This window comes from Corvus kubaryi, unplaced genomic scaffold (genome assembly GCF_017639235.1).
Source record: "Corvus kubaryi isolate FWS band 111438036 unplaced genomic scaffold, C.kubaryi_AGA036_p1.0 37256, whole genome shotgun sequence".
Classification (NCBI taxonomy): Eukaryota; Metazoa; Chordata; class Aves; order Passeriformes; family Corvidae; genus Corvus; species Corvus kubaryi.
In genome coordinates, this window is record NW_024581076.1 from 3,236,152 (window position 1) to 3,260,160 (window position 24,009).

General features: G+C 36.2%; 1 protein-coding gene across 5 annotated transcripts in view; it reads left to right on the forward strand.

Annotated features, from left to right (window-relative positions):
* Positions 1-22,726, forward strand: part of CEP126 (centrosomal protein 126) — a 38,351-nt gene extending 15,625 nt beyond the window's left edge. For 3 of the 5 annotated variants that reach the window (XM_042023763.1, XM_042023765.1, XM_042023766.1), the window contains 6 exons: positions 9,371-11,501; positions 15,373-15,497; positions 15,794-15,881; positions 16,414-16,623; positions 18,987-19,050; positions 22,062-22,726. In XM_042023763.1, coding sequence (XP_041879697.1) covers positions 9,371-11,501; positions 15,373-15,497; positions 15,794-15,881; positions 16,414-16,623; positions 18,987-19,050; position 22,062 — 2,619 coding nt within the window. In that variant the 3' untranslated portion in view covers positions 22,063-22,726. Of the gene's footprint in view, positions 1-9,370; positions 11,502-15,372; positions 15,498-15,793; positions 15,882-16,413; positions 16,624-18,986; positions 19,052-22,061 lie in introns of those variants that run through there. The other 2 variants (XM_042023764.1, XM_042023767.1) reach the window with 2 other exon arrangements.
* The last annotated feature ends 1,283 nt before the right edge of the window (positions 22,727-24,009 follow it).

A 24,009-nucleotide genomic window follows, 5' to 3' on the forward strand; every position in this document is an offset into this window, starting at 1 on the left:
GTGAAAATCAAGAACTGAGCTCTAAAGTGATTTCTTAGTGCACCTTTAAGTGCGATTTTATATCTCAGTGTCGTGTTTGATTTTGGAAATACTGTCTTCAACATTACGTTTTCTGGAAAAAAGAGGGCATAATTTGGGGCTCGTTCTTTTATTTCTATAATATCTACTGGTACCCAGAGTCATGGTATCTGAAATGACCTGGGCTCCATGAAGCCCATCCGTCTGTTTTGGTCATGGCTGGAGGCATGGAATCATTGGTGGCCATAGAGCAGGGGCTTTTCCTTTTAATACAAGCATATGGATAACTTGTGAAAGACTTTGGAGAGTTTAGATATGGTTTGATCTTGATGTTTCTAGGAGCATTCATCTCTGCCTTTGTATCTACTTTGGTCTGATGGTTATTAATGAAACTCTTGAGCAGCTGATGGCTAACACAGAAAATCTCACTCAGCTGGAGTGAGGTTCAAAAAAGTTGAGTGGAGAGCAAGTACAGTTCTTACTGGCAGTGATTAGTGTTCTTTCTTATTTCTAAGCATAAAAGAAGGAAGAGAAAATGACAATTTATAGAAAAGAGCTGATAAACTGACTTCTCGATAACCGCTTTACAAAAATACAAAAAGGTCTAAGCCTTTTTTTTTCAGTAATATCACATTTGCATTTCACTGGTATAGGGTTTGCAAATCCATCCCTAAATGATGATGCTGAATTTGGCAGTAGCTGCATTAGAATATCTTAGAATTAGAAAACAAAATACATTCTCTTTGAGAAAAATATATAAAAGTATTCTTAATGTATTTTCAGACTTCTATATTGGTGTGTTTTATCAAACAGAATTATCACTTCCTAACTGAATTCTAAGAAAAAACTGCTATGAGTCATGCATAATTTTTTGCTTATGGTTTTTTTTAAATATTAACTTTGGACACTGTATGTAGTACAGGAATTTGTGTTTACAAATCAATGTATTTTTGAAAATACCTGTAAAAAAATTTTTTGTTTTTTTCCAGAAGATATTTTTCTTCTACCACTAGGGGTTGCTCAGCTTCTTTCCTCTGATAAATAGTTTCAAAATGTAAATATTTATACTTCAGATATTTGGACTTTCTTTCTTGAAATTGCATGTGTTGGACTCTGATTAGAAAAATAGTCAAGAAAGCTCTTGACCTTGTTCTAAGGCTTGAGTTTTGGAAGTTTAATACTTGGATTGTGCTGGTGGCTGGTGTTCATGTGCATTGTGATTCCTGTTTTGTGAATAGTATTTATAATACTCTTACTAATAAAATTTATGATTTATAATTATTTAGAATACTCTTACTGAAATCGATACACTTCAGTAGTCTTGCTACTACCTGTTGTCCAAAGTAATTTTCTGAAATTAAAGTGTTTCACTGTGCACATGCTTTGCAACCTAGCCATCCATTGAGATCCTTTGACCTCTCTTTGTTTCTGTTTTTACAGGCCCAACAGGATTATAAAGATTCCTAAAATTGTTTACTTTCCTACAGGGCAATAAAGTTCTATGTGAACCTTTACCAGTAGATTTGCCGTGTTCCCTGCTTTACATCTCTAAATATTTGTACAGATTCATCAGTAAGCCAAGGGTTTAGTGACCCTTCTACCATTTTCCAAAATCATTTTGCATGAAGTATTGAGAGCAGTAGATTTTATTTTGTGCAATAATTGCATCTGAGCCACTACATCATGTTACTGTTTTATGTTCATGAGTATGTTCTGTTTTGAAGAATTTAATATTGCTAATTTCATTCACAAAAAAGGATTTTTCGCACAGTCCTTTCCCGGATTTATAGCATGCATAAATAAAATCTTGAAGGTGGAGCTGCTAGAGCATGGTCTTTAGGTAAAGCTGCATGCAGCTTTTCACCAAGTGACATTAGTCCCAAGGTACTTAACTTTTTATGAACTGTTAACTGATTATGTTGAAATTTTCCATTTCTGGTACCTGCCTTGAACAGAATAATTTAGAAAATGTCCACTAAAATGGCTCAAATGTGACAAGGAATAGTGTTGTTTAAGTATCTTTTGTCCTTTTCTTTTTGTCACCTCTTTAATTTCATGGCCATGCAACATTATTTTGGTCAGTACAATATTTCTCTGCTCTACAAGAAAAATACATTATGCCTGAATCAAACTGATAGTATAACATTTTATCTCTATAGTTTCATTTTTTAAACAAAATACTTGGAAGTAAGAGCTAATTCACAAACAAAATAGGTATAGATGATCACATGGGGATTGTATTTTCCTCTTCCCTCCTTTATATGGCCATAATTAGGTTACTCAAGTGGTATGAAATCCGAATTTAAATCCCTTTCTGAATGATTTAAGAAGGATTTTTTTCCTTGGCTCTCCTTTCTTTCTGAGTATATTGTGCAGTCATCGAAGTACTCAGTACCAGTCTTTCTATGGATACCATTCCCCTTGGAAAAAAACACTTCAGTATTTATTGAAATAGGAATGCAACACCAGTATCATTCCTCAGAAATTGCAGCCCAAACCATAAGCTCATCAGGGTGTTCTTATGTTGCCTCCAATACAAGGAAAAGTTGTATCTCACTGTACTGTGTGTGTTATACATGTAAAATCACATAAGTCTCTGAGGAACAATTAAGAATATTTTCTAAGTGATGTTCCACTGAATGGTATGGACATCACCTGCCTTGCAGGGGTTCACTTGTAAGACTGTTAGCTGTTTGTGTTACTGTGCCTTTGAGTTTCACAGTGTCTGTGAAATGGAGATGTTTCAGGTAGCCGATGGGAAAACTGTAGTATGACTGGAATGAGTTAACCAAGGGGTGTTGTGTCAAGTTCTTCTGCCAGGGGTATTGTGTCAGTCTAATTCGTCAGAGCCAGAGGCAAGACCAGCATGGAAAAAAGGAGTGCTGTGTACAGAGTCTCTCCCAAGCATCAAGAACTTGTAGAATGCTCAGGGCTAGTTAGTGAGAAAACAGATTCTTATGGGGAGGCTTAGGATAAAATGGCATTGAAGCAGAAGTCAGACTTGATTTTGTAGAGACCATTCAACAACTTGAAATAGGTTTCTATGGTCACCTTAAATCTAGAAATTTTGGCCATTGTTTTACTTGTAAATGTGAGTGTTAATGTTTTTATGTTGATCATTTAAATTATATGACAGACCTGAGTGATTTCCTCACTTATTTTCCTCTTGGCAAGAGCAGAGGTATTCAGTTTTCCTTGGCTTTCAAACAATATTGTGACAAATGGCTATCTTCCACATTATTTCAGTAATCCAAAATTCACATGTGCTATAAAGACAAATTGAAATGTATCTCCAGACTAAATTATTTTATCCAAATACTCCAACTTGTTTTGATTGTGTATTCCTGAAGAGTAGGTTTTGAGGTTTTGGGGGCGGTTTTTCATAAAATAACTTATTCCAAGCTTGTGCTGTATAAAATCTTCATGACAATCTTCATATCTGACAGTCTGGAGTTCATTCAACAGTGTCTTTCCTCAGTTCAAAGCCCCTCTTGAACAGGTAATAATGTAGGATTGAAGCTGAAACAGCTTTTCAGTACAAAAGAGGTTGTTTCAGAGTTAGACTAATACATGAATAAGGTTTTGATTGTGGATAAGTTATGATTGTTTTACATACAGCATAGCTCACAAACTAAAGGAATAAGGAAATTGAGACTGTCCTCCGATATATACCTGTTCCTCCTTTACAAGCATATCGTTTTTTCATAAGCATTGCCATACATATTAGCGTGACTCCATTTTTGGGTTTACATTCATATACATGTATCCATTATATACATATATGAAATCTTTATCTATAGCTAGGCACTGAAGTATTTTTACCATACTTCCTGACTGGTTTTTGAGTGATTTGTTTTACTGCAACAGTGTAAGATGTTCGTAAATGTAGCTGAAAGAAAAGAACAGAGTAAAAAATAGCAGTATCAAATCTTTAGTGTATTGCAGTTACAGTAAGATGTTTGCTTGCAGGAAGGGGCTGGAAGTTATAAAGTTTGTGCATATGCATCTGCCAGGATGCTGCATTATGCTAACTTGGTATTATCAGTGATAGTATATACTGGTGTCTCAAGGGGATGTTGGAAAATCTATTGATTTCTCATGAAGATTAAAGTATCGATCTCTGAAGGATTTTTGCCCCTTTGAAGATGGCAGAGCTGTGTTTTAGGGGTTTTTTTAGAAGATAAGGCTTTTGTGAATTCTAAAGCAAAACAGAATTTAGCTACTTTTTTCTTCCAGTATTCTGCTTCTATCGTAGTAGTCTAATGGTGGCCTGGGTACCCAGAAGCCTAATAAATTATTTCATTATTTTTAATATTAATTATTATAAACCTGAAGCAGCACTTTGGTGGTGTTTAGGAGCTTGAACATTGCTGGGCAGTTTATGCCCAACACTTGCATATCTCCATAAGGAAGTATGGCTCACCATAAACAAAGTAGAAAATAAAACATCAAACCAAGCACCCAAAATTCAGAGGACAAGAATAAGCAGAGAGTAACTGGGACCTCTTTCAGAAGACTGAAAGTTCTTGTAACAAACAAAGAATTGCACTATTTCAAACAGTGGCAAGATGAAAAAATAATAACCTTTAAATTCAGTAGGCTATTTAGGGGAAGATAGATGCTGAAAGCTTGTACAAGTTCTTACAAATCAAAGCTGTAAAGTTCTTAGGAAGAATGTATGTCTTGAAACATCTGATTGAAAAAAGCTGAATTTGTAAAACAGGTAACATATAAGTCACTAAATTTTTTTTCAAGGTAAGTGATTATATTAATGAAGCATGCAGTGAATGTTGGCAATTACATGAAGCTGCCTTATTAGATAACTTTATTTCTAGAAAGGTATAAATATAAATATTAGAAAATGCTCTTAGATACATTGTTTAGCCTTCAGGTTGCCCGGTATGGAGTCAGGCTTTGTATTCAGTGATCCTTTCAACTTGGTATGTTCTGTGATTCTACAAGTATTTCTGTATCTGACCTTTAGGATTTCCTTATATAAATCCACCTTCTGCCTGGGCTGCTGCTGTGCAGTGCATAAGAGTGGGATCATGTTAAAAACTCTTCCATCTTTACAATGTATATTGCTAAAAGAAAAAGTAATCCTTTTTCATTGACTACAAAGATGTTACAAAGATGTATACTATTTTTTTAGAAAATAAAGAGCTCTGGTAGGGTAGTTCCTCAGCTGAACCAGAGATTATTTTAAAAATTATATTCACACACTGATTCATTCAGGAACTGTGTTACTGGTCAAATAGTATTAATCTATTCTTTTTTTACTGATGCTATGGCTCCAGTTCACTCATATCTGTTAACTGTAATCATTAAAATGGTTATTAGTTAAACACTAAAGAACTTCTAGAATTCATATTTCATATCCATGCCCAGTTTTTCTCTACGACTATTTGCCTTATCATGGCTTTTAATTCTGCAGTCCCATGCTATTGTTACATGACAAATTTGTGGAGTAGATGGTGTCTGCTCAAACTGAATTTATTAATGGTTTAGAAACAAAAAAAGGGACTAATGCATTATGGTGCATAGTGCCTCAACATTTAATCATTTAACAATTTTTATCAGTATTTAAACCTAGCATTATAAGTTGCACTTCTGAAGCTGAATGACCAGATTCGTGTGTGAAAGTTAGACACCTGGGACAGGGCACCTGAGAAACAGCACTCTGAGTACTGAGGTGCTAAAGCAACAGAGAGACAAGTTCAGCTGAAAATATGTTTCCTACACAGTTATGTACATTTACCTCAGGGCTTATTAAGATTGGAAATCAGAATGAAACATTGGTAATCAGTGTTCAGATCATTTTTCTTTTAAAATCCTCTGAAAGTATGGCTTACTGAAATTGTCCACAAGCCTATGAAATTAGAAATGAATTCTTTTTATCCTTAGAAGTCTGAACCTGCATTTCTAGCATCCTGTGATGATTTTCCAAACAGACAAATCAGGTCCTTTCAAAACCTCATAGATTCATAGATAGGTAGTTTCTGTATCCTTAGCCTGGGAGGAGATCAGGCACCTAGGCATTAGACTGGGAAAGACAGCAGTGTTGATAGTAAGCTTTTCTCTGGTCATCCTATACCTTCGTAACTTCTTTGGTGGGTTTGGCACAATAGAATGGATCTCTTGTGTAAGGTAAGCACCAAAATCCTTTCTCAGTGTAACTTGCTCCTCAAGTCTGCCCGGATCTTCTGAGAAATCAGTATTGTATAGTGCTATGTACCTGATGTTTTTCAAACTCATATAGAAATGGGATTACTAATTTTGTAATGGAATTTCCCATTGGTAAATTTGAAACGAGTTTAGGTACCTCACTGGCTTTGAAACTTAGTTTTTCATCTGTAAGTCTAGTGGTGTCTTTTACACCACAGTCAATGTGAAGTGTAATATGATACATCTACACATATAAAAAGCAAAGAATTTCTGTAAAGAAACCAGTTGAAATTATCAAAAATAGCAAGTAGTGTGAGAGGTGTGAGGGACCTCAGTTTTCCGAGTAGGTAGCATTTCTTTCTGCATTTTATCTTCAGAAGCGTGTTCCCATTCACCTCTTGGAATTGTGAACAGTCAGCAGTTCTTTTGCAGAAAATGTCAAATACACATGTACCAGCTCTTTAGTGTAATAGCATTCTGACAAAGTCCTTTGGCAGAAAAGTCACTTGTCAGGTTCACTTAAAATTTTACTTGTTGCAGTGTTGTTCTTTCACTAGCCTTATGAAAGATTTCTTAGGCTCATGTTTTCTCTTTGTTTTAGTGCTTTACTAAAATGAAATTGCTTGACACAGCTGTTCTAAGTCCTAAGACATACAAGGGACCCCTTTAACTCCTCAGAAGTATTCCTTTCCTAGGGATGTGGATATGTGTGAACAGAGGGGTGTTAGATTTCATGCATTATAACATAAGATAATGCTGGCTACCAGCAGTAAAATAAATTGTACTTATATAACAGGAAAAATGCAAATCCAGTAAATAACAATATAGTACTCTATGAACATTTTGTTTTCTTATCATCCTTTAATATTCTCACAGATTAAGTAAAATTAAGTCATTGGGATTTCCAGGTTTATTTCCCTGCACTTATTGACCAGTAAAAAAAGGATAATTGTTGAATGCTTTTTTATTTCTGCAGAAGTAGTTCTAATTACACATTTTTACAAGGAAATGGGACATTCATTTGCATTACATAGTAGGCTAAACTGGGAAATATGTAATTTTTTTTAATGAGAATGTTAAGTATCTTTAATGTGTGAAAGGATGAAATTGTATGATGCAACAAAATAAATGTAAATGAACTAAATTTGCATGAACTAAGTAAAAGTGAGTGTGTGTTTAAATGAGAACTCCTTCTTTGTTCTTTAGTTCCTAACATTTCTGGATATTACCTCAACTGAGATTTTGTTTTCCACAGGGTTTTGTTTTATCAGGAGAGTATTTATTTATATAATGTAGGATCAAGTCTATTTTCAAACTCTGAAGTACAACTGGGTAGAATTTTTTTTATCTTAATTTGTAAAAGTTGCAAATTTTCTTGCACCCTCCAGATTTATCAGTTTAAGCTAACCTGCTATCAAGAGAAGGCTTTTTAAAATCGATCTTTACAAAATTTTTCTCCTTACTTTGTCATTTCAGAAACACATGTTTTGCTATACGGGTGCAGTTTCCAAATTAGACAAGAAGTAAGCCTGACACCTGTAATTTCTTTTCACTGTTTTTTTTCCTTCTGAAAATGTCAAAGTTAGTTCTTCAATTTGGCCTGATACAGAAAACTCTGAGTATATGCCTTTTCCTTGTTTGGGGAAGTTCAAGCAGAGGTTAACAATATAATTTAGCCAAAAATAAAGGTTAATAAATAACTAACAAAGTGTTATTTATTCTTTTCTATTAGAAAGGCACCGGTTTGTATAGGTTTAGTTTGAAAATGCTCCCTAAAGGGATCTTTCTCTCCACTTGCTCCTTTGATCTTCTATTTAGTTTCTTTATCTCAGATCATAACTGTAATGGAAGACTGCACCAACCTCTAAACATTTAATGCTAGATAAGATTTAATTCAATCATAAAAAGTCTTTCAGGACTTATGAAGCTTTTTCTTCTGCAATTTCATATATTTAAAATGTACAATATTAAGATAGAACAATTTTATTGGAATAAAAAATGTTTACTACAAAAATGTATTATTATTTGCTAAAGAATATTAGCAAATTTTTGGTGAGTTTGGTGAGTTTTCAAAATGTTAATTCTATGTCATTTCTAGGGGATATATAATCACTTAATCTAGGTTAACAGATTCTGCTAGTTGTAACATTTTCCATTTGAAGTCACTAATGAAAAAAAATCTTCATTGCATAAGATTTTTTTCTAATTCAACTTCTCTTAGTTTTTCACACCAATTTAGTCCAACATAAGGTTTAAAATGACTTTGCTGCTGAGCTGTGTGAAAGTGAACTTCTAGGAAAAAGTGTATGAGATTCTGAAAATCGTTGACATGCTGTTCTCCTTTACATTCATGTGTATTTTGAAGTCTTGCGCTTAACAAAGTATGTATTTTCAACCATCTCAGTGCTTGGATAGAGTAATAGTGAAGAAAACATTTGTATAGTACATACACAAAGTTGTTCCACTGGTGTTTCAGATGGTGCCAGTTGCTGTTATTCATCACCCATTAAAATTTAATGAAAAGTTTGGGGAAGTGGATGAGAATCCCTGTATGCCCTGGGACTTGATCTGTCCTCATAGAACAGGAATATTTTCTTCTTTCTGAAAGACTTGAAGAAGGAGTTTCACTGGTGGTAGTTGTTAATCACTGTGGTTATGATAACCAAGAGACCTTTCTGTGTTTGCCATGGCAAGGCTTAACTCCTCATCGCTTGTGGAGCTTTGTATGAAAAGAAACATATTCAGTCTAGTATTATGGAAAAGTTGCAGTTTGGGGCAGATCCCTTATCAAACCTGCATTTTCATGGATTCTCGTTCAATTTATAACTCAAGCACCCTTGCAGAGAATGAAAACCACCCTGTGTCGTAGGGAAATTCAGAAACAGTACTGTTGTTCAGATAAATCTAGTTCCTTTTTTGATACTTCAGAATTTATACATAATTTAAGATTAAATTTGTTGAACTATGCTGCTGTCTCAAACTGTTCCCAAGCTATGTAATTTTCTTTTGCAATTTAACACAAGTAAATTTTGTCTTGATGGAAACACTCATGGGGATATGACCCCAAGTCATGAAAACACCAGGCTCAATATTGATTTAGTCTAAGCTCTCATTAATGAAAAAATGTTATCAGCAAAGCTACATTTCTGATAAATCTGAGAGTTTGGTTTTTATGCCTGTATTTCAGAATTTTCATCAAGAAGTCAAAGAAATAGATGATTCAGAAAGCCTGACGAGCCTTGACAGCCTTGAGGCTGGAGAACAAAATGGAAATTGCACAATACCAAATGAATCATCTTTTACTACACAGTGTGACTGTGTCCTGTATGATCCAGAAAAATGCCAGACTAGGAATAATGGTTTACTTCACACAGATCAAAGTACCTCTAAAAACGCACATCTAAATAATTGTCTGAGAAATGTAGATTTGCAACACTACCACAACATACCTATTCATGATTTTTTAGCTAAACATAATGTCCTAACTCCTGGTGAACATGTAAACACTTCAGAAGAGGAATCATCTGCTTCTCACACATTGGGTAAAAAGCCTGCAGAATTCTCTACCTCTGGTACACAAAAGAGCTCTGTAAGTAATGCATTTAGTTTTCTCCAAAATATAAAAGACAGAAGCCAGCCATCTTCTGGAACAGCTAGCACATCAGCCACTGGTCAGCCTGTTTTCAATCCTAGCAGAGCCTGGGAGAGCCCTGATTCTATTCCAGGAGAAAGAGTTCAGGATCTGATGCAAGATCAGAGTTTTAAAATGACCCCACAGGAGAGAACTAAATCTATGCAAGCATCCAGTCAACCTATTGCAACATCTGTAATCTTATTTCCTAATCAGGGATGTTCCACTGGCATTCCTGGCACAGCTGATACATTACCAAAGGACAAAAACATCCGTACAGGCTTTTTAAAAAATACCTCAGGAAAAATTACTGAAACAAAAGAAATAAATATTAAATGTATGAATGATATTATTTCAGAAGCATCTTTATTTCAGGACATACCAAATGCCTCAGTTCTGTTGGAAGCTAAGCAAGAGAATAAAAACGAAGAAGGAAAGGGAAATGTAATTGAAACTATGTCTCTGTTGTCTGATACAGAGTTCAAGTCTGACACTCCTGCACTGGACAAAATCCTGAAAAATAATATTCTTGAAAGAAAAAGAGCAAAGTTATTCAGAAGTATCTTAAAGAAGGATTCTAAATATGAACCCAGTCATTTCAAAGCTGTGGTTACAGATCATGTGATCAGTTTTGGAACTCAACTCATGTCATCTATCAGAGACAGTTTAGAACTTGCAAAAACAAAAAAGAAAAGTGCAGAAAACGAAAAATACAATAGGAAGCTAAGATGGTGTGATCAAATTGACCAGATAATAATAGAAAATAATGAAAAATGCTATGAAAAAAGCATCAGTGAAATATCTTCTTCACCACTGCAATGTGTTCAAACTGCAAATAATGCTCCTAAGAATAATTTAAATATTGTTGCTCAGCCTTCAAGCCCCATGTTCATAAAAAATCATCAGAAAAATCCTCATATATCAAAACCAAATGTTAATACTGAAAAATCAAATAAAGAATACCCGTCTCAGAATATATTTACGTCTACTGGGTCCTTTTCTGCTAAAAAACCTTGGATGGTATCAAAAGATGAAGCAAATAAACCCCTGATATGTAGCAATAATTCTAAAATTAAAGAAGGTAGTCAACTCAAAAATAAGGCAAAAATAATTAGAAGAGCAACATCTGTAAGAGTGCAGTCATGTTTTATGCCCAAGAAGAGAAGAGGGACTGTGATCCAACTGCAGTCAGCCGCTGAAGCCAACAAAACTCAAAAAGCTCCAGGGAAATTGCTCGCACCTCACCCACCTTCCACACCTCTGCCAGGAAACAGAAGTGTTGAAAACACAGCCAGCCCTGGGTGTCAGTCACTGCCGCCTCCAAGCCTGCAAGCTACCACTGCTAGCAGCAGTGATTTCAATGACAGGCGTGTTGTGCTAGCAAATCAGCTTTTAAATAGGAACAGTGCAGAAAACAGTGAGAATACTGCTGGCTGTGCTGGCTTGGCCACTGCCATCTCTACACCCGACTGCAGCACAGCCAAATACAAACCTTGGGCAAAAAATACTTATTCTGTAAATAATGTTCAGGCAAGTGCCTGGCAAGATCATTCAGTAACCTGCACTGAGAGAAGACTTGTTAACACAGAAAATGGATTACATCTCCATCATATCCCAGCAGCTGGAAAAACAAGCACCTTCTGTCACAGAGCACATTCTGCCCGAGCTCTGAAAGACTCTACTACTGGTAAGAGTCATGTTTCTGGGTCTGGGGTGGGGGGATGTTCAGACAAAAGTCTTCTTCAAATACATTACAAATTTGTTTTCTGTTAAAGCATCCAACCTTTCATCCATTCACACAACACAGCCAGTTTTAACAAGCTTTCACCATTTGTCATTGTCATTTCTATTCTAGTGGTGCCCAGAGGCCTCCCAAACGTTGATCCTCATTTCTAATAGCTCTCTGCAATATTAAATGAAAAGGAAGTATTTTCCCTGAGATTATATTCATGACTAATGAGCAGATGTGACAGGTGGTCTAAATAATGATATAGGAGGAAGTGACTAAGTTTATACAAGCAAGTTTTACAAGGTAACTGAGAGTCATAGCTTGTTGTTCAACAGTCACTGCCACATGAGAGTGAAAGAAGTGTAGTTCTACTGTGTTTTTAAAATGCTGACACTATAAATGCCTACAATTATTGAGACTTAGTCCCAATAATACTATTAAAATATGAGCAAAAATTAGAGGTAAGTTAAAATTAAAGATCTTCTGCCAGGCAAACTTTGCTCTGCTGCAAAGTATGTCTGATTTATAAAGAATTTTAAGAAATTTGAGGAACAATCCTTCATTTTATTGAAAATTAACCTTAGGAACAATATGAGGCACAGATGGGTTGAAGATATAGGAAAGATGGATATGAAATTTTTGAGAGAATAATCTCCTGGGTTTTATATTTCAATTTACATTTCATGCTTTTTGATTTGCCTTGTTTGTCCTGTGCAGCCTAGCTATATTCTGTGCCTTGGGCACTGATGACATCGTTGTACTTGTAATTTCTATGTGGTATGCTGGTTTGCTTTCTACTGAGGGGTGCAGCTGGAGCTCCTGAAGCTGTAGTCCCTGCTTCAGGTACAAGCAGTACTCCAAACTGCTTCACATACTGGGACCACTCCAAGGATTGATCATGCAACTCAGAGATAATTTCTAGCAAAATAATGAATGCCCGTAACTTTAAACCCCCCACATTTCTAGTTTTATCTACAGTAATACATAGTTTTAACTATGGAGTGATTGGAACAACTGTTGTGTAAGAGTGGATGCAGGCAGGTGAATATTCTTGGCCTAAAGCAGGGGTGGGAAAAGAAAAATATTATCTGCTTGTCTGTTCCAGTTCAAAGTCAAACAGATGAGTTTAAGATCTGTGTGACTTAACCTATTTAATTTTACATTGGAAATGAATGAAGACTTGCATTACCACGCCTTGCCTCCAGCAGAAATTCTTGCCTCTTGATGTCCTTATCTGCACATCAGATCAATGAATCAGAAAATGTCCTGGGTCCAAGTTGTGCACTACTAACAGTGTCTTCACCGCAGCTTTAAATGCTACATCCCCAGCGTCACACACCTGCAGCCCTTTTAGAGAGGAGCTGAGTAACTGCCTTTTGAAATTTATGTGGGTTGCCCTCTCTCAGTATCTGCTTAGATTTTGTATTTTGAAAGGCTGCTTTATTTTAAATCCTCTAGATAACTCTTACTGACTTGCTGTTATTTGTTCAGTTGCCTGCAATTGCACGTAGACACCGTATTCTTTGAAGTGCTTGCTGTGAGACTGAATACTGCATTGCTCTCTAGTAAAATACCTGCAGAATTCCATGAGGTCTGTGAAGACACTGTAGAAAATGTGACCTGTTGCAATGCTTGGCCAAATGTACAGAAAGTGAGAACCAGATGAAGAAATACAATTGTTGTCCATGAGGATCTTAATTTAGTTTGGCTTCGAGGCTTCAAGTTGTATGTCTTCTGCCTGACACATATTATACTGTAGCTGGATATTAGAATTTTTAACACCTTTTTTGTTCAGTCAATAAAGGCTTTAAAAATGTGCTTAACCTTTAGCCTGTGACAAATATGGGGCTAATTAACATGCTTATAGTTAAACAACAGTAGACTGCTCAGTATCTCATTCCCTTAAAGATACTATTGGTTATTAATATTTTGTCTTTTATGTCTCAAAGGAATCTTTTCCTTGGCATTGATATAGTATGTCTTGCAAACTAATTAAATTAAGTATTGATGCATACAAATAGAGCAACTTTGGATTCTATTTTTTCAGAAAAGTATTATGTTATTACTAATGTAACAAGGGGGTCCTTCTTTTCTCTTTTTCTTTCTTTTTTGTAATTTTCTCTCATATTCAATACAACATGATCACATTTCCTCTCCTTTTCAGGTGCTATTCAGCACCATGTATCATGTTACAATAATTTGCATATAACTAAATGGCAACCTTTCAAAGCTAATGTGTCCCGTGATACTATTGATGGCAGCAGCCAGATGACTAGTTTCAAATAAGTTTCTAGGATCACTTGTTTTCTTTTTCTATGAATGGTAAGAATTCTGCTAAAATGTCACTGTAATAATCACAAAAGAAATAAAATTCTCTTAGAATCAGTAAAGCATCTCTTGGTGAAATTATGACGTGTACATTAAATTGCACATATAAATATTTATTATGTAAATAAATAGGTAATTTGTCTTCCCAAGTTTAAATCAAATAACTCCATTTACAAATCTAGTAACTGTGTTTACAAATAAGAATATAGTATCTTCTTGGTATGTAGATTCTTGAGTTGCACATGAAAATGCTAATTTGCATCTCCAGTTTTCATGCATGAAATTTTAATCAAGAACAGAATTTTAATTTTGCAACTTGACACTTCAGTTTTGAAAATGTGTTGCTACACCAGACAGAACTGAGATAAATTTGAGGTACAATGTCTAGATTAGACCTCTCTGGCTGAGGGAAAATGCTACACAGCAGTACTGCCTTTTAAAAGTAACACAAAAATATATGAATTAGTAAGATTAACTACAAAATCCAAAGCTATAGAAAAAAGGTTTAAACTCATGACTTTTAAATCTCACAACATCTGTGAGGCCACATCTGGAATACTGTGTTCGGTTCTGGGCTCCTCAGTACAAGATAGACATGGACATACTGGAGAGACTCTAGTGAAGAGTCACAAAGATGGTAAAGGGACTGGAGCATCTCTCCTATGAAGAAAGGCTGAGAGAGCTTGGAGAAGAGCCTGGAGAAAAGGCCATGGGGAAACTTACTGATGTCTATAAATACCTAGAAGAGAGCTGCAAAGAGGACAGAACCAGGTTCTCTTCAGTGGTGCCCACCGAAAGTACCTGAGCAATGGGTACAAACTGAAACACAGGAGTTTCCCTCTGAACATCAGAAAACTTTTTTTTTATTGTGAGAGTGACTGAGCACTGGCATAAATTGCCCAGAGACTTTCTTGAGTCTCCCCTCCTTGGAGTCACTCAAAAGCCATCAGAGCATGGGCAATGAGCTCTGTGTGGCCCTGCTTGAGTGGGGGCACTGGACCAGACAACTTCAGAAGGTCCCTTTCCACCTCTACCATTCTGTGATTCTGTGAATCAAAAAAACTTTGTGAACTACTACATGTTTTCTGCACACTACTATGTAATCTTAATGAAAGTTGAATCCATTAACATACAGATACAGCAATTTATGAAGGGTGATGTACTGCATTGGACAGTTAGATTTTAAGGTTATTCTCTAAGTGCAATTTATTTTCTAAAACATTACTTACTTGATATTTTTTATATCACAGCTCACCTTTCATTCTCCTTTTTACTTGGTAAGACCAACCTTGTATCTTTGTACAGACCATCTTTATTATCTGGGTCTCAACATGTGGCTTCACTTAACCTGCTTATGTCCACATCCAGTACAATTTAAGGAGATCAGATGTAAACATCTAAATGTGGACAGAGACATTTACTCACCATTATTAGTTTTGCTACTACTATATTTATCATGTTTACACATTTTTGGTTTACTTTTGTCTGCATGTCATTTAAGGTGTTGTTCCTGTTACAAGACAAAATCAGGTTTTTGACAACTGTGAAAATGAACACCAGGCTTTTTCAGAATACAGAAGACAAAGTGTCGTCTCTAAAAGATGGAAGCCTGCTCATCATGCACAGGTTAATACAAAATACTACAGAAATAAAAAGCTTATTTATCTTAAAAATGGAAAGAGTTTCAGGAATATCAAAGATTTGGTGTTGTCACATGATTTTGAATCAATGTGCTTAGTCAGCTTGCTGTCGCTGCTAATGAAAAGAATAAAACCAACTAGAATACCTCACTGTATTAGTGTACAGTAATATTTTTTCACTTGAAACCATTTGGTAATATGAAATAATAAACAAAACATGTTCAGAAAGTAGTATAGTTACCTTAAATTATACTTAAAATACTCCTACAATATTTTTTATAGAATTCATTAGGTGCTATCCAGCTGAGTCCCATTCAATCTGCATTTGATCCAGTGCAAAAGATGAAAAGCATCTATAAATCTGAGGAAGGTATAGTAGCACAACTCACTTCAGTTCTTTATTATACATAAAGTGGGATGACAGAATATATCCACTGTGTAACATGATTTGTGTCTTTTGGCATCAGTGATTCTAAGAAAGAAAGTGTAATTCTCTAGAGCAATTTTTTTCCTGTAAATATAAGATATAGCATCATGTAGCATGATATTAATGGGTTTATAAATATATTACAACATATATTCAATTTTCATTCCATTCCCGTTTGATTTTAACCGTGCAGTAGCTGTATGTGTCACATATAACTGTATGATATGGACAGGTATTGCTTGCTATGATTACATATTTCCAAACTCATTAGGACTTGCTCTGGTGCCAATTGTAAGATGTATTAGTGTTCTTAATTATTTCATTTTCTAACGTATCATGTTTCTTGATTTTGCCACCTTTTTCTTCTTTTAATGTCAGTTTTATGTGTTTCACATACCTATGGTCATGAAAACAAGCAGCTTATTTAAATGTAATGAGCCCTTCTCATTTGAAGTTCCCCCTGTAATCTCTTCAGTTTCAGAAAGCATTGCTCAGTTTCTAGTGGCAGAAAAACTAGCAAGTACACCAATTTCAGAGGGCGATATCCTGGCAGCCATGGACCATATGGAGCCAGCCAGCCAGCCCTCACTGCTCAACAGGGCTCCATGTCCAGGCAAGAGTGCTCTCTCAGTAGAAGAACAGAAGATTTTCCAGTCTCTGGATTGTCTGAATCAAAAGCTACAAAGTAAGTTGGATAATAAATAGGATGCTACATCAATTGGTTAAATAACTTTATATGTTAAAAAACAGGAATCCTGTAATAGAAACGTTTTCTGTTGTTGTTGTTGTTGTTATTGTTGCTGTTGTTATTTACTAAATGTAGCAAACAGTGTACCAAAATCATGAAACCCTTCTTTAAGTCAATGAAATTAATTTAAAATAATGGTGACTTTGTCTTGGTAAAAAATAACTCTAAATATGATGGGAGGACACCTTCAGAAACTGGCTCAGCCCAACTGTAGATGTTGTTTGTAAGAGATGTTTGTCAAAATTGTTCTTTCAAGGTGCATGAGGTGCATCAGTCTCACTTGGAAATCTGTTCCAAAGTTTATCCATCTTAATTTGTTTTTGCAATTCTTTTTGCAAATTATTGCCTTCTATATTATATGTCATATAGTTTTGCAAATGTAGCCCTTTATAATGAATGGCTTTTCATCTTCTTACTTCTAATAGTTTAGAATGTTCCTCCTCTCCATGAATTCTGAAAGGTCAGAAATAATGAGTTCTGACATTGCTGCAAATAAATCTAATGTTTAAGTGAATATTACTTGTGCAACCATTTTAAAAATGTCAAACTTAGGTAAGTGTTCTCTAACTTGTTCTTCCTCTGTGCCAGGTGGATTTCTTACCTGCTTTATACTGGTTTTCTTTATATGAACTCTCCAATCACAGCTCCCATTTTGCTGAAGAATGCGGGGAAAAAGTCTCTACTTGTTCTTGATAATTTTTTCCTCAGTGATTAATTAGCTAACACTTTCATTAGTCATCCTATGATAACTAATACACTTCCAGAACAAATTTACTTCCCTTGCTACTTTATGTTTTACTTTGACCTATGTGATCATTCCATAAAAAATTCACATTAGTTTGGCATAGTTTCAGTATTTTGTGTGCTCCATCCTGTACTTGAAATCAGTGGGAACCTTATGACTTAGTCTCTTCACTGGTCTGCTTGGCTTTTTATATGATTGGAATAACTGCTTGCCATTTGTGCTGTACATGGAATTGCCAGCTCTCCTGAATTTTACATTTTCTTTGGACTTTTTTCCATATAAAATTTTAGATGCCAATTACTTGAGTTTATTAGAGTCTGCTTTCTTGAAGTCCATTGATTTCATTTTACTATTCCACTACTATTCCTTCTGGACTGCACCATTTCATGGTCAGGTTACCCAAGTTTACCCCCTTATTGACTAGAATCAAACTAAACCAGGGCTTATTAAACTTCTGGACACTATCTGTACCTTTCTACATTACATGGTGAATAGTCTGATTTTGAGGAAAAAGGCTTCAGTTTCCTATAAACTGCAACAGCAGAATAAAAGATCTTTGTAATTGTTTAGAAACTTTCTGCAGCTGTAGCTTACAATTCTTGCTCTGTCAAACGGTGTTTCAGAATTTCATTTTATCATAACCTGTGGTTATTGCTTCCACATAAATGGAAATAAAAAATTCCATTTTTTGCCAGAGAGGTGTTTTAGGTTTAGATGTGCTCAGGTTGAAAAGTAGATATGAAAAGAGAAATATGAGCATATAAAACTAAATTTCTGTATAAGTAACAGAGAAATGACAAAGAAATAGAGGGAAAGATAAATTCAGCAAAAGAACTGGAAGCAAGAACGCTGAAGTTTTCAAAGTGTGAAAAAGAAAACTGTAAGAAAAGTACATAGGAATATGAAAGAAACAATGAAAGAATCATAGGAGTTAACAGATTGCAGATGAAGTAACTGTGAAAGTTAGTGTAATACATACATATACATATGTATCTCAGAAATTTAATTAGCTTGCCTAATTATTTGGGGATTAAAATTGGTAATAGGAAACTGGGAAATTTTACAAGTAGACACATGTAAGTACTTGTAAGTAAGTAGGTGTTGTAGGTACTGACATGTCATACAAGTACATTGCCTTTCTAAAGCGTGACCTTTTTGCACCCCTTCTTTTGGCTTTGTTTCCACATGTTATCAAATTAAGTGACTAAAACTGTGTCATTTTATATTGGTCTTTTTAATGAACAGCAGTCAGTCACTAGCCAATCTACATTTGGAATACTTGTTGCCGGCTTAGAGTAGCTGGCATTCTTTTCTCTAGCTATAGATTTCTTTATTGATACCAAATTTTTTGTTCCTATACTATCTAGATGCAAATTTTAAAAATAGAGATACGGCCTATACTTCAGCAGCTGTTCATAAGGGAAGTAAAACCAGTGCTTAAATTACATATTCACAATCTTCAGAAAGTTTTGAGTTGAATATTTGACTGTGAATAATATTTTTTCAAGTGTTTTGTTTATATAATATTCATTATATACTTTCATGCTTTTTTCAGATGTACAAGAAGCCATTACCAGAAATCCATTTGCTTCACATGTTTTGCAGATAAGCAGCCCTTAGTAAGTAATTTAAATGTGTTCAGCTTTAATTTCTACAAACTAACCTTATGGCTTATTTTATTTTAAAAATATAATTGAAAATACTGATATCAATCTGTTCATCTGGCTTGCCATATTTTCTGTTTATGTAAAAAAAGCCCTAACAAACATGAACTTTATAGTGTTGTAAACAGATTTAACAGATTATATCAGACTGCTTCATCCTCTGGCTTCATTTTCATTTTGGTATCTGAAGACACTTGCTGAGTCCAGGAAGTTCTAAGAACTTTTAAAGAACAGTAATTTAGGAGGGTCCATTTGAAGTATATATAAGTCATAAATATTTTGTATTTCTTAATAACGTAGAGAGAAAAGGGGTAATTATGCATGGCAGTGCATAAAATAATTGTTAATGCAATGAATTCTTACTTTGACCTGAAGATAGATCATTTTCTATAAGTGATAGGTATTAGCTTTCTTCAATAGGTATTTGTATTTTGTTTCGTATATTCTAGACTTTGTCAGTTTGAAACAAAATATGATACCTGGCATGTAAAGAAATGAATAGGCAGATGAGTGTCTGAAGTACAAAATTTGCATTACAAATGTTCAGTGTATGATGCAGGAGTTAGTATTTATAATTCTGTATCATCAGTCTTCTCCTGTACTATAAATTTACAATGAAGAAAAATTATAGACATGACCATTTACTCAGAAACATAGAATCATACAATTATTTTGGTTGAAAAAGGTCTCTCAGATCATCAAGTCTGACCATTAACCCGGGACTGCCCAGTCCATCCCTAACCCACATCTTTTAAGCGCCAAATCTACACATCTTTTGAATACCTCCAGAGATGAGGACTCTACCACTACCCCGTGGAGCATGTTTCAATGATTGACAACCTTTTCCATGAAGAAAATCATCCTAATATCCAATCTCCAAACCTCCCCTGACACAATTTGAGGCTTTTTCCTCTTGTCTTGTCACTTGTTATTTGAGAGAAGAGACCAACTCCCACCTGGCTATACCCTCCTTCAGGCAGCTGTAGAGAGGGATAAGGTCCCCCCTGAGCCTCCTTTTCTCCAGGCTAAACACCCCCAGCTCCCTCAGCTGCTCCTCACAGGACTTGTGCTCCAGACCCTTCCCCAGCTCCGGTGCCCTTCTCTGGACACGCTCCAGCCCCTCAATGTCTTTCTGGCAGTGAGGGGCCCAGAACTGACCACAGGATTGGAGGTGTGGCCTCAGCAGTGCCGAGTACAGGGGGACGGTCACTGCCCTGGTCCTGCTGGCCACACCACTGCTGATCCAGGCCAGGATGCCATTGGCCTTCTTGGCCACCTTCTTGGCACATTGTGGATCATATTCAGCCACTGTTGACCAGCACCCACAGGTCCTTTTCCACCAGGCAGTTTTCCAGCCCCTCCCCCCAGCCTGTAGCACTGCCTGGGGTTGTTGTGACCCCAAGGGCAGGACCTGACCTCAGCCTTGTTGAACCTCTTACAATTGGCCTTGACCCATCGATCCAGCCTGTCCGGATTGCCCTGCAGAGCCACCAGCAGATCAGCACTCCCACCCAGCTTGGTGTCAGCTGCAAAGTGACTGAGGGTATATTCATCCCCTCATCCAGATCATTGATAAAGAACTGGCCCTAGCACTGAGCCCTTGGGAAACCCACTTGTGGCCAGGTGCCAGCTGGATATAACTCCAGTCACCACCAATCTCTGGGCTCCGCCAGCTAGACAGTTTACCCAGTGAGGAGTGCATCCATTCACACCATAAGCAGCCAGTTTTCTGGGAGACTGCTGTGGGAAACTGTGCCAAAGACTTTCTAAAGTCCAGGCAAACAGTAAGTACAGCCTTTCCGGTGTCCACTAAGTGCATCACCTGGTCATAGAAGGAGATCAGGTCGATCAAAGAGGACCTGCCTTTCCTAAACCCACTCTGGCTGGGCCTGACACCCTGGTGGTCCTGTACATGCTGTGTGATCACACCCAAGATGATCTGCTTCACATACTGCATATACTTTACTGGATAAGCTGTTACCAAAAATGTTAGAGGAAGTATTCTTTATTCATAAGGCTTTTTCAGCTTTCTGAATTTGAGACCAAAACACCCCAGGAAGCATCCCAGCTCCTAAATTCAAAATGATTGCCTGGTTTCACAGTGGGACTGTGAAAAGACCACGGTGCATCACTGCCTTTCTTCCTGTGAATCTGAGTAATAGGTATGACTCGGAACCTCAGCTTCCTTTCTTCCGCCTCCCATCTTATAAATTTAGTGTTTTGTGGCTAAACAGCTTGTAAATTTTTTATTTTTCTGCACAGTTACCTTTATTGGATCTAACTGTGTTTTAATAATGCATTTTTGAACTTGTTCTCTGGTCCTTCATGGTCTGTCCTACATTAAAAAAAAAAGAAACAAAGCTGTTCTCCTCACGAATGCATTTTCCTGGCTTTCAGTAGTCAGAATTCTTTCTTGGCTGACTGGTCTGTGACAAAGCTTTCTCCCACTAATTCATCTACAAGATTTTTGTTTCATGAATAAGATACAAACACTAGACATTTAAGACCCTTCTTTCACTACAAGTATATACTTACACATTAAAACAGGTGTCCAGCTATAGATATACATTTAAATCTCAGCCACTGTTTTGGAATTCTTCTTGATGATAAGAATGAACTGTCATACGAGTACCCAGCTGCGGAAAAAGTACAGATGAATGAGATTTCATCAAATCTGCTAGGAGAAACAATGGGGTTTAAAATTTTTAATTTACCAAGAGAACAACCTGTTTCAACTCTCCTTGTTTCAGAGCACCCAAATAAAGTATGGATATTTACTCAGTAATTTCTGTGAAGGATATTGTACTCTGTAATACCAACCTCTAAATCCAGATGAAGGTATGCAGTTACTTGTACAGTGGACAACAGATCACATGGTACCATCAAATGATGTTTCTTGAATGTTACACATAATCACATTTCTGTTTATATACATGTACATCTCATTGTTTGCTATTTTATTATAGAGTATTCATCAGTGCATATCCTCCCCTTGGGTGAGCCCTGCAATAGCCTCACAGCAGTACCAGAGTACCTCCAGCTGGCAACCCGCTGCAGTTGTGCAGGAGACACTGGCATTATCTGCTACAGGATCTTGTGGCTTTATGTACTTTATATGCAGTGTGTATACTGTTTGACACTACAAAATTAGCAAGAAAATTTAAAAGAAAGCAGAAATTCAAATAATGAATGTCAATTGACTGGTAAGCATTTTTAGGATAACTAAGTCTATTTTATTCTGCAATTTATTGTAAAATTAATTTTAAAAGACCTGTCTGAATTGTTATGCCAGTTCTGGATTAAAGCCCTTTTGTTAACCAGCATGATACCTAAATCTGTGAAGTTAGTTAATTGCTAAGAAATGGTGACTTTTTAACTTCTCCTTTTTCACTTCCTCTGCTGTTTCGGTACAAAGTAGATAAGCATTCATAGAATCATAAAATCACAGAATCATTTTGGTTGGAAGATCATTGAGTCCAATGTGACACTACTGTGTTTATCACTAAACCAAGTCCCCAAGTGCCATATCCGCATCTCTTTTTTTTTAAAACAAGCAGAATCAGTCAACAAATCTAGGCTGGTAATCAGCTGCAAGAAGCAATAAAAACAATTTACGAAATCTCTCCATTTATAACTCCCTATTAGATGCCTGATTTTCTGTTCATATCTACACAGTAACAATTGTAGGATTTGTCTGGGAGGTTAAGCACTCCCATACTTCCAACAGAGCTGTGCCTGAACCCCACACAGCATGACTGCTAGTCTTTGAAACAAAGTGTATGGAAGCTTAGGAGAGCTTTATTTTGGGAGTGGACTCAGTGCCATACCAGTGCAACCACGGGAACATGTCCCCCCCTTTAGAGACTGGTATTCTGTAAATCGAGTGCATCATTCCAAAAGAAGCTCTTAAGTGATTATTTTGCAAAAGTATTTTAAAAACTTTGTTGTTCCCCATCATACCAAGATCATCATATCGTCTTTAAAAAGTGCTGCCATTGCTTAGGAAGGAACCAGTCTGTAAGAAAAAGAGAAAAGGAAAGCATGTGCCCATCATAAAACTTGAGAGTTTATCAGGGTTTAGAAGTACCTGCTGGTGCATTGTGTCAGCTGAGACTAAGGTGATCTATATATAGCAAATAGCAGCTGAAATTTTACAAAGGAGGTTTAGGGAAAGATTGATTTTTTTCAAGAAAATATGTTGAAGAATGGAATAATAAATAATAAATAACCTTTCTCCTCTAGCTAGGCATTGCAACATCTTTGGAGGAAAAATCTGACAGGCTTAAAAGGGGCTGACTTCAGTCTGGAGCCTGTTAAGATAAACTGTATTTAAACATCAAAACTGCAGAAACTTGGTGTCTTATGACCACTGTTGCCATCTGTTCTGACTGTTCTGCCGGAAAAGGGAGACTCTAGCTGAAGTCCACGTCGCTAATGGATTTTGATGTGTGTCAGTACTTACTGGGTCTTTGGTGCTCAAATAAATGTAGAATTCCCTGCAAAAGGCATGAAACAAATGAACAAGGAGCATTTTGAGTTGGAAGTCAAAATTGGTTTGCACAGAAATACTGAGTCCTTACATCTCTGTTTGTAAGCAGTCCCCTGCGACATTCCAGTATGGTGAGGATTTCATATTTAAATAGTGGGGGAAGGCTTCCCCACAGAGATTAAGAGAGGGGAAAGCAAATAATCCAAATACCAGAGGCCATGGTAGTGGCTAGTCAGCAAGCCAGAGCACCAGCTTAACCAGGTTTCTACTGCAGTTAATCGGTTTAGGTGGTAAAAGTAAAGCTCATAAGTCAACTTCCTCAGTTACATGAAGACATTCTTTCAAAAACAGCTGCTTGCATTTACTTTTTTCTAGGAAAATAGTTTCAAATTAGGTTTTTGATTTAGAATTACAGGCTTCAACTC